The sequence below is a fragment of the Triticum aestivum genome, chromosome 1D (assembly GCF_018294505.1).
Source record: "Triticum aestivum cultivar Chinese Spring chromosome 1D, IWGSC CS RefSeq v2.1, whole genome shotgun sequence".
NCBI lineage: Eukaryota > Viridiplantae > Streptophyta > Magnoliopsida > Poales > Poaceae > Triticum > Triticum aestivum.
In genome coordinates this window covers 167,728,292-167,737,841 of record NC_057796.1, presented here as the reverse complement: position 1 = coordinate 167,737,841, position 9,550 = coordinate 167,728,292, and the positions used below count along the sequence as shown (strand labels likewise).

Sequence of the window (9,550 nt, the reverse complement as noted above, 5' to 3'; positions counted from 1 at the left end):
CAGAACAGGCCTACGGATGATGGTTGGTAGGGGGCTGTTTTGGTAACTTCAGGTTCACCCTACCCAGCCAATCCCACCCCGGCACCCAGAGTAGTACACCTGAATACTCCCCATTTTCTATCCCCACCGCAAAATAGACTTCTCCATGGCACCACAGCCTTCGTGCGCCTCCCCTTCTACATTGGTGCACTCGTCCACTACAGCACATCTGCCTCATCAACGATGTCGTACGCTGCACTGGAGCTGGTCCACCGTCGTCGTCGTACACGGAGCCTCTTCCCCGGCACCGTCTTCCACGGTCTCGGATCTGCTTCCCGGGAGCCGACGCCAAGCACAGAAGCACCACCGTCGTGGACAATGAAGTGATTCCCGTTGCCGACCATGATGCACAGAAGCCGCCGCGACCATCGTACTCCTCCTCGATTGGTAATGTGTGTATTGAATCTCTTAGCAGTACATGTGCAGTTCCAATTTTGTTCATACCTACCCTTCAAATTTCCTGCTTGCTATTGTTCCCATAAAAGTAATTGGTTATAGCTTGCATTGTCCAACAGAATATCACCTTGTAATTGTGAGTCGCTCCTGTATTGCGCTGTGCTTGGGTAGGTTCTTCATCTGCAACCAATAGTGTGGCAATGATGGAAAGTTTTTAGAACTAGCAAGATGCCCATGCATTGCACGGAACATCAAGATGCATTTGTATGAGTAGTTTATCTTGTGGGAGAAAATGATGAACGAGGGAACGCCTTATTTGCAAATGTGGAGAGGGTGTGGGTATCTTTTTGCAAAATTGCCATAGTTTCCTTCCTATCCGTCAGATATAAATCGGACGGCCTATATTGCAGGATGGCAGGCACACCATCATCACCAACTCTGTTTTTTTATAAGAGTACTAGATATATATAATCTTTCCCTAATAATAAAGCATGGATTGACTTTGTCGGGTTCACCATCGCGTTATTTTTACATAGAAGTCCCTGTAGTTTTTGACAATGAACCCGCGGTCCATTTTTAAGTGGATAGATCTAGAAATGATTCGTTTTTTCAGAAAAAACCCTGTGATTCGGAATATTCAACCCGCAGTATCTTATCCACTCCCTCCCCTCAATATTCTGTACAGTACTTCACCGCCGCCGGCCGCCGTTCTTCTCCGCCCTTCCGCCGCCGTGGTCGATCCGGGAGACGGTGCTGGATAGTGTGGCGGCGTACCACCACCAGCAGCGGATGCGCAGTAAGTTCCGCAAGAGCCTCTCCTACACTGGGGAGCTCGCGGGCCGAGCAGTCGCTTCCTCCTCCTCCCCCTCCGCCTCACTCGCGTCACTCGTCGGGCCCGTGGACGACGACGAGCCTTTCTGTGACAAGGAGGAGGGGCCCATCGAGCTCAAGCAGTTCGACGCCAAGCGCGTCAACAACGTCCTCATCCTCATGAGCGACACTAGCGGGGGGCACTGCGCCTCCGCCGAGGCCATCAAGGACGCCTTCCGCATTGAGTTAGGCGACGACTACCGGGTAATATGCGAATCATTCCTCTGCACTGCGAATCATTCCCCTCCCTTTGTCCATTAATGGATAAACAAATTATTGGAATCTCTCCTTATCTGTCTGTCAATCCAAGTGGCCGCGCCCACATTGATGATGGTTTTGATTTTGATTTTGGGCATGGCAGGTCTTCGTCAAGGATCTCTGCAAGGACCACGCCGGCTGGCCGCTCAACAACATGGAGAGCTCCTACAAGTTCATGGTGAAGCACATGCAGCTCCGGAAGGTGGCCTTCCACGGCACATCGCCCAAATTTTTCCACAACTTCTACCTCGCCGCCCTCGCCTCCTTCTACTCCAAGTACGTACGGATCGCTTCTCTTCCACTCACGGCTCACCAATTTCATTTTATGGTTACTGCAACGTTTTTCTTGCTCGACCTCCTCACACACAAAGTCGTGTCGTAAACAAACAAATGAACAATTCGACCTGATTGTGGTTTCACACTCATGCCACTGTTTTTCCTGTTATTGGTTGGTTCCTTAGAGCAACTCCAACGGGCCGACCCAAACGGACGGTGCTTTTGTTCACTTTTTATCCGTTTGGGTCTGCCAGGTGGACACGGATGTCCGCTTTCGTGTTTGGGTCGGCGCGTGCGCCCAACGCTGGCCCGACCCATTTTGACGGCGCTAGAAAAAAAAATAACGCGTGCATATTAAAAAAGAAAAAACATTAATTAAACACGTGGCCGGCGAGAGTCCACGCGTCCACATTTGCATTTAAAAAAGAATAAAAACAACCCAAACTACGAGGCGGTGCGCTGCCCTAAGCGTCGTCGTCATCGTCCTCGGGGTCCGTGAGGTCGATGAGCGTCGGCGCCGGCCCGGCCCAGGGGAACGCCGTGTTCCAGAGTGCGTTCATGTCGAAAGCAGGCTGTGCCGACGCACGCAGTGCTGGCGCGGGGGGCTGTGCGGCTGCCTGTGCAGCCGCGGCCTGGCGCGCCTCCTCCTCGGCCTCGCGCTGCTCCTTCTCGAGGTCGCGCTCGAGCATCTCGAGGTACTCGCCGTCACGGCGCTCCTCGACCACCCGGATCTGACGCCAGTGCTCGAGGTACGCCGCCTCCTGCGCCGGCGTCGCCCCCACCTAGACCGGCGGCGCGCGTACCCACTCGCGCACTACTCCCATCCAGGAGTAGCGCTCGATGGAGGACGGCTCCGGCTGCGGCTCCGGCTTGACGAGGCATCAGGGAGGGGACGGCGGGGCCACCGGCGGCACCACGCAGTCGCCCGCCGCGGAGAGGGCAAGTGCCTGCGCCATTGCCGCCTCGTACCGAGCCTCCTCTTCCTCCGCCGCCTCCGTCCTGCGCCACTCGTCCTCCTCGCTCTCCCGGTAGACGGCCGCAAGGGCCGCCTAGTAGGCGTCCTCGGCCACCTGGTCCTCCTCGCGGACGACGAGTGGTGGCGGCGGCTCTCTCCGGTCGACCTCGCGCACGCCCCATCGCCTCGCCTCCTCGTGCTCGAAGGCGAACCACCTCGCCCAGTTGGGCGAGTCGGATGCGTAGGCGGCCTCGCGGCGCTGCTCCGGCGTCAGCAGCGCCCGCCGGCGCCGCACCTCCTCCGCGTGAGCCCTAGCCGTCCGCGGCGCCGCCGGCACTGGGATCCTATCTGGATCCAGATGCCAGTCGTGCGGCAGGGTCACGTCGGGGTATGACAGAGGCTGGCGGTGCTGCCAGTGCCACTCTGCCTGGTGCACTGGCACGTTCACACGCTGCCTCTGCCGGCGAGGCGCCGGCGCCGGCGGAGGCGGGAGGAATTCTGAGGGGAAAGGGGTGGCGGGGGCCTTGCCCTTGGCCTTGCTGCTCCTGGCGCCGGATAAGAGCCCCATCTCGTTGTGGTTGTGGTGGCTAGGGTTTGCCGGCGACGGGGGAGCAAAGCTTGCTAGATGTGGACGGCGAGTTTGGATGAGGACGGCCCCGCTGCACGGTCGGCTTAAAAAGGGACGAGCGCCGTCGCTGACGCGTGGGCCCGTGGTCATAAATTAAGCTAACCGCGTGGGCAGCGGGTAGTTGGACGGCCGCCATGTGGGGACATGGCGGACAGCGAAAAGGCGCGCGTAGCGTCCGTTCGGCGTCCGCGTTGACGCATTTGGGGCGTAAATTTGGGCCGCAAATGCATCGGCGCGAACGCGATGCAGACATGATTTGGATTTGGGTCGGCGCATTGGGCCGCCACTTTTGTTCGTGCCGACCCAAATGGACGCAGGTGGACGAAATGGGTTGGCCCTTTGGAGTTGCTCTTGGCATGGCAATTTGCTTACCTAATGGCAGATTTTATAGGGTATCGGCACTTTTGTCAGCATTTTCATTGCAGTAACATATTATACACCTAGATATTACAAGACAATATGGCGCCCATAATTTTATAAGGACCACTACTGTCTTGACTGGAGACCCTAACATATCTGTGTTGGATTTGTTGTATGTAATGCATGTAATTTGCTGTTGAACTTATTAAGTTTCCTAAATAAAATTGTGCCAAGGTCAGATATCCGGCCATGTGGATTGGTTCAGACAGCGCATATAGGTTTGCCAGGTTGTAGGGCAGTGACCGGGAAGTATATCGAGAAATTCAGTTTGTACCATGCGCATCAAATTGCCACTCTCTGCTGGTGTCACCCTGTAGGTGTGGTGTTCTAGGAGCTCACAAAAATTGAGTGCATTGCATCGCTACCATCCTTGAGAATCATTTTATAACTGAGGTAACAACAACATATATGCTTTCACAGTTACCAGTTAGTAAACGAGTGATTGGAATTTTTTTAGTTCGGTACTGGCACATATGCCCCGTGCGTTGCAACGGGAGAGATATTTTATTTATGACAAGCAATGGGAAAGATAATCGATGTGTCAAAAAAAACGGTCTCCACAACGATAGGCGACAGATCAAGGAGTTGCGGTCTTCTCACTGGACATGTTTAGCCCGTGAAATCTTGATAGTGGTGCGGTTGGTAGGCGTGGTGGCGAGCACCCAACTCATGCCTTTTTCGTTCATGTCCGCCTCCATCTTGGGGTTGTGCATGCCTACTCATTTGGTGGATGTCTGACGACGTTCAGGACACGGTTGCTTCGACCACTCTCCTACGACGGCGTATTCGGATGGATTACTAATTGCGGCGCATAAATCCTATTTCATAAGCATAATCAGGCATGAATGTCCATTCATTATGATGGTTTATTCTCTTTGATTATTTTAGCGCTTATGTATCCACATTTTTTTAATTAAAGCCAAACAACATATTCTCTTTTATTGGCACATGCTCACTATTTTTTTAGTTTATATCCAACCAGGATAGAACAAACGCGCGCTGCTAACCAATGGCCAGCGCGAATATTTAAGAAAATATGATAGCTTCAGATTTGATAGATTTACTTATTTTTTGAACATTCAAGGAAATATGAACTGCCGAATATTCTTGGAAACATTAATTTTTTAAAGCCCGGACAATTTTAAAAAATGTGAACACTTTTTTTAAAATTACATATAATTCTGGAAAAACATAAACAAAATTATAAACGAGAATAGTAATTGAAATTGAAAAACAATATTTTGAAAACATGAACCTTTTATAAAACACAACATTATTGTTTTTTTGAAAAGGGGAACATTCGGAACAATTTTAAAAAATGGTTTCTTAGATGCAAACATTATTTTGTTTTTGTGAACTTTTTACTAAAATAGGATTTTTTTTAATATGGAACATTTTATAAAATATTAATTTTATTAAAAAATCTCGAACATTTATGAAATAGTTTTTTAAATGGCAACATTTTATAAATGTAGAGGAAATTATGAAACCAGATTTTTTTTAAGTTTCTAATATTTTTCAAAACAGGAATAAACGATTCTTTTGAATATTTGAACAAAAATGAAATTCTGAATATATTTTGTATATTTTTATTTCGCGAAAAAATAAAAATAAAAAAGGGAAAATGAAAACGAAACAGAAACAGAACACTGAAAAAACAGAAATGGGCCGGCCAGTCTTGGCGACCTGTGCGTAGCTTCAACTATTTGTCGCCACCTGCGACAAATAAGGTCTTCCCAACGCATGGGCAGGATAATTACTGGGTTGGCTTTGTTGGGCTGGAGTGCGCCTGGCCCAATTGCGGAATTCTGGACAAGTTTTTGTCTTTTTTTAGTGTAGAGACGCAAAAAATTTAGTACACCTCGGATAGAAAAAAAGTACTTTCAGTGGTGAACAGATGAAAATATTGGAGAAACGCACCTTGCTTTATTAGTAGGTACAGAATTCTGCCATCCATGCTGGAGCGGAAAGAATCCGGTGTTGGCTACGTAGATCCAAACTGATCCAGTCCACCTCTTCACCACCGTGCGTGACCGACAGCTACGACCTGGCTTAGTTGTGGTGCTAATTCAGCAAAGCAAGTCCGATCCCTCCAACTCTCAGGTGTCTTATTCCACTACTTCATGATGATGCATGGGTGCGTACATGGATGGTTATACAATGTGATTAGATTGATTTTTTTGGTGCTGTTCTGAATTCTAATAATGTTGATTCGCAGGGAGAGGGTTCAGAGTAGGGGTGGCGGGGGCGTTTAAGTTGTACTGGCAGTCTGCCATCGGCAGGGCCCTCATGGAGACACTGGACGAGATGGTCCTTAGCCCCGATCTTGCCATCAGCGTCCAAGTACAGTTCGACGAGGTCTGATTGGCACTTGCTTGTCTGCGAATCAATCGGCAGGACCTATAATATCAGTAAATTGTGTGTTTTTGGTTGTTTTTTCATCCTGGTCTTCTTGTTTCATTCAGTTCATGAGCAGTGGACAACCAGCTCAAGAGCAAGGCCTTTTTCAAGGTACCAACCATAATGGCACATCTCTTTTTTGTGCCACACATTCATCACTACATTGTACAAATTCCATGGGAATAATGCTAAAATAACATGTTGTTGCTACATTTTAGTGTAACGGTACTGATGCAGATGACTTGTGTGCTTGATTATGGTTGGCTTGTGTGCTTAATTATGAAGTTAATTACTCGGCAGCACATTTATTTTCCAAGTCGCCACAGGGAATTATTCTTTTGGGATCATATTTATTCTCCGCAAAAAATAATCTCAACTTGCTTAATGGCCACATTTGTCGGCAGAACCGGATATCTTTAAATGGAAACTCCATCAGAGTGGGTAGTTTTCGGTCAAATCTATGTATGATGCATTGGTTTATAACGAGGTTCCAATTGACAATAGAAAATTGTGGAAGCTGAAGATTCCTCTAAAAGTGATAATTTTCCTATGGTTTCTCAATAAAGGAGTTATCTTAACTAGGGACAATTTGGCACGACGAAACTGGCAAGGTTGCAAAAAATGTGTTTTCTGCCACCATGATGAGTCCATTAAGCACTTTTTTTATTGCAAGTTTGATCGATCTGTATGGGCCATTGTCCAAATAGCTTCGAATCTATATGCTCCACGTAGTGCACGGAATATGTTCCGCAATTGGTTGAGGGGTATAGATAAACAGTTTTCTAAACACATTCTTGTGGGGGCGGCTGCCTTATGTTGGGCGCTGTGGCTCACTAGGAATGACATTGTTTTTAACCGTAAATGCGTTTCATCTCCTATGCAGGTTATTCATATATGTTCGCGATGGCTCCGTATGTGGTCTATTCTGCAAAGGCCGGAGGACATAGACCTTTTTATGATGGCTTCTACTCGGCTAGAGCGTTCGGCCAGGGAGATTTTTTACCCCCATGGATGGCGGTGTGATCTTCGGTTAGGATCGGCCTCCCTATAGGCATTTTTATTTTTCTCTTGTTCTGGCTGTTTTGCCACTTTATTTCGGTTTACAGTACTTTGAACTTTTGGCTGTGTGCATCTAGCTATGCAGAGGCTGGGTGATCTTTGATGCGATTGTATCAACTCGATATTTCAATTCAATGAAAAGCCCTTTATCGAAAAAAAGACGCACAGACATACAACTATGTGACAACATAATGCCTTTTGGGGAATTTTGATTGCTTTTTCCTAACAAGAAAGTATAACAATATCTGTGAATGTTAATTACTTAGTTTACCAAAGGTAAAATGTCTCCGACATGACAAGTATGTGGATCGATTTTAAGTGAACCGACTAACTAGATGATTTGGTTCCTTGTGCTAAGTTTTTGAAAAAGAACGTACTTATATGTTCTACTGTATTGATATCATATGGCGAATGACATATTTGTTACTACTAGCTAAAGATAAAGAAATTTTTACGCAAAGAACATTCATTTTCACATTGCTTGGCATGCGTCTAGGTCATTCTATTTATTACCATTTTGAAAGATGTACTTCTGCATGCCGACAATTTCATTTGAATAGCTCTCCTTAGATTTTTCCATAGTTCATTCCTTCCAGTAGTTTGATAGCTTTGTGATTATTTCAAGAAAGTTGACCTGTCTTGCAGACTAAAAGCAATCTCATCCAATAGTTTGATATTTTGGTCATTACTCCAAACAAATTGATCCGTGTAGCAGACCCAAAACGATTGGATGCTGATGCAATCATGGCCTGAGATTACTAACGAGTGAGGACATGAATAGGGTTGCTTCCTACTAGTACATAACTATTTTCTTTCTACAGGTACTATGTTGAATCTTCAGAGATCTCGTCTTCATGAGACTAGCTAAGGGTATACGTTAGGAAGAAGGAGAGATGAGTTGAGTTTGTGAATTTCACCGTCTAATCCAAGCATCACAAAAGGTGGGCATTATTATTCAAAGAGATGATAATTAACTTCTTAATTTCTTTTTACAGAAATTAACCAGATAGTATATGGCTGAATAATTTTGAACTAGCTACTATTTCTAAATGGAGTGCCATGTTCAAATAGACAAAGTGAAGTTATGGTGGGTTTTGAGCCATTCTTATCAAGATAGGGGTGTGCCATATTATTTTTCTCTCGTTGCAACGCACTACTCTTTTATCGGATGAAATGAAAGTGTGGAGCTGAAATAGGTCAGGACGAACATTGCTAAGATACGTCCAAATTTCATGGCCCAAAAACAAATACTCAGTGTAACCTTATTTCTGACGTTTGCAAGAAATTAGATTAGAAAAGTGTTGCATAATGGCACATGGAGCAGGTTATATTTAATTTTTTGCCCGGTGCAACGCACGGGCATTTGTACTAGTATATATAAGAGATATATAAGATATAAGTAGTGATAAAAATAAATATGAGTAGAGAACAGAGTAGAGATAGCAGGGACATCGGGAAGGGATCGCGCGCGCGGGAAAAAGCTGCCGGGCGGGTGCTAGATTTGGCGTGCGGCGTTTGGCGCGCTTTATAAGATCCAACACCCTCCCACCGCTCTGTGCCTCGCCACCGCTCTCTCCCCGCTCTTTCTTGCCTCGCCGCCGCCGCGCTACCTAGCCGCCACGCCACCGGGAAACTTGTGGCTACCGCGGTGTCCGCGCGCACCCTTTTCGGCGGCTTCTCTGCCGAGATCCGGTTCCGCGAGATGCGCCTCGGCCTCGGCACTTTCGACACCACCCATGAGGCCGCCCGCGCGTACAACACGGCCGCGTGGCACCTCCGGCGGCCTCGTAGGGAGATGAGCTTCCCCAACGTGCCGACGCGGAGCGGGCATAGGAGCTCGCACCTCCGCCACGACTTATCACCGACGAGGATTGTTGCGACAACCAGAGGCGGGAGCACCGTCTCGGCATCGCCGAGATGGACGAGGAAGCCATGGCGCTGTGACGCCAACGCTTCCCGCAGGACATCATCAATGAGTGTGAGTTCTACGCGCAAAGGAGGGCGGAGAGGGAGAAGAGGAGGCGGAGCGAGCTGCCTATCGCGAGGACAGGCGTACACGGAAGGCGGACGCTCAATTCAACATCAAGATACGAGCAGCGTCGCCCTAGGGCTCTGACGACGATCGGTATCTTAACGCCTACATTGAGACGTCAGAGGAGGACATCACCGAGGTGGAGTCGCACGACGAGGAGTAGTTGAACTATCTATTTTTCTATCTATCTATGCTATATCTATGCTGAGAACTATCT

At 47.8% G+C, this 9,550-nt stretch overlaps 1 protein-coding gene across 1 annotated transcript; it reads left to right on the top strand.

Annotated features, from left to right (window-relative positions):
- Positions 1-1,064: 1,064 nt before the first annotated feature.
- LOC123180858 (probable monogalactosyldiacylglycerol synthase 3, chloroplastic) lies at positions 1,065-7,551 on the top strand. Its single transcript, XM_044593027.1, has 3 exons — positions 1,065-1,509; positions 1,667-1,839; positions 7,126-7,551. The coding sequence occupies exons 1-3, from the start codon at positions 1,225-1,227 to the stop codon at positions 7,187-7,189; spliced, it is 522 nt and encodes a 173-aa protein (XP_044448962.1). The 5' UTR covers positions 1,065-1,224; the 3' UTR covers positions 7,190-7,551.
- Positions 7,552-9,550: the final 1,999 nt, after the last annotated feature.

What these genes read in the sequence shown, in the direction of transcription:
- LOC123180858 (XM_044593027.1), top strand. Translation starts at nt 1,225, where the DNA reads ATGCGCAGTAAGTTCCGCAAGAGCCTCTCCTACACTGGGGAGCTCGCG. An exon ending in AGTTAGGCGACGACTACCGG is followed by an intron (nt 1,510 to 1,666) that starts GTAATATGCGAA and finishes TGGGCATGGCAG; the next exon opens with GTCTTCGTCAAGGATCTCTG. An exon ending in CTCGCCTCCTTCTACTCCAA is followed by an intron (nt 1,840 to 7,125) that starts GTACGTACGGAT and finishes TCTCCTATGCAG; the next exon opens with GTTATTCATATATGTTCGCG.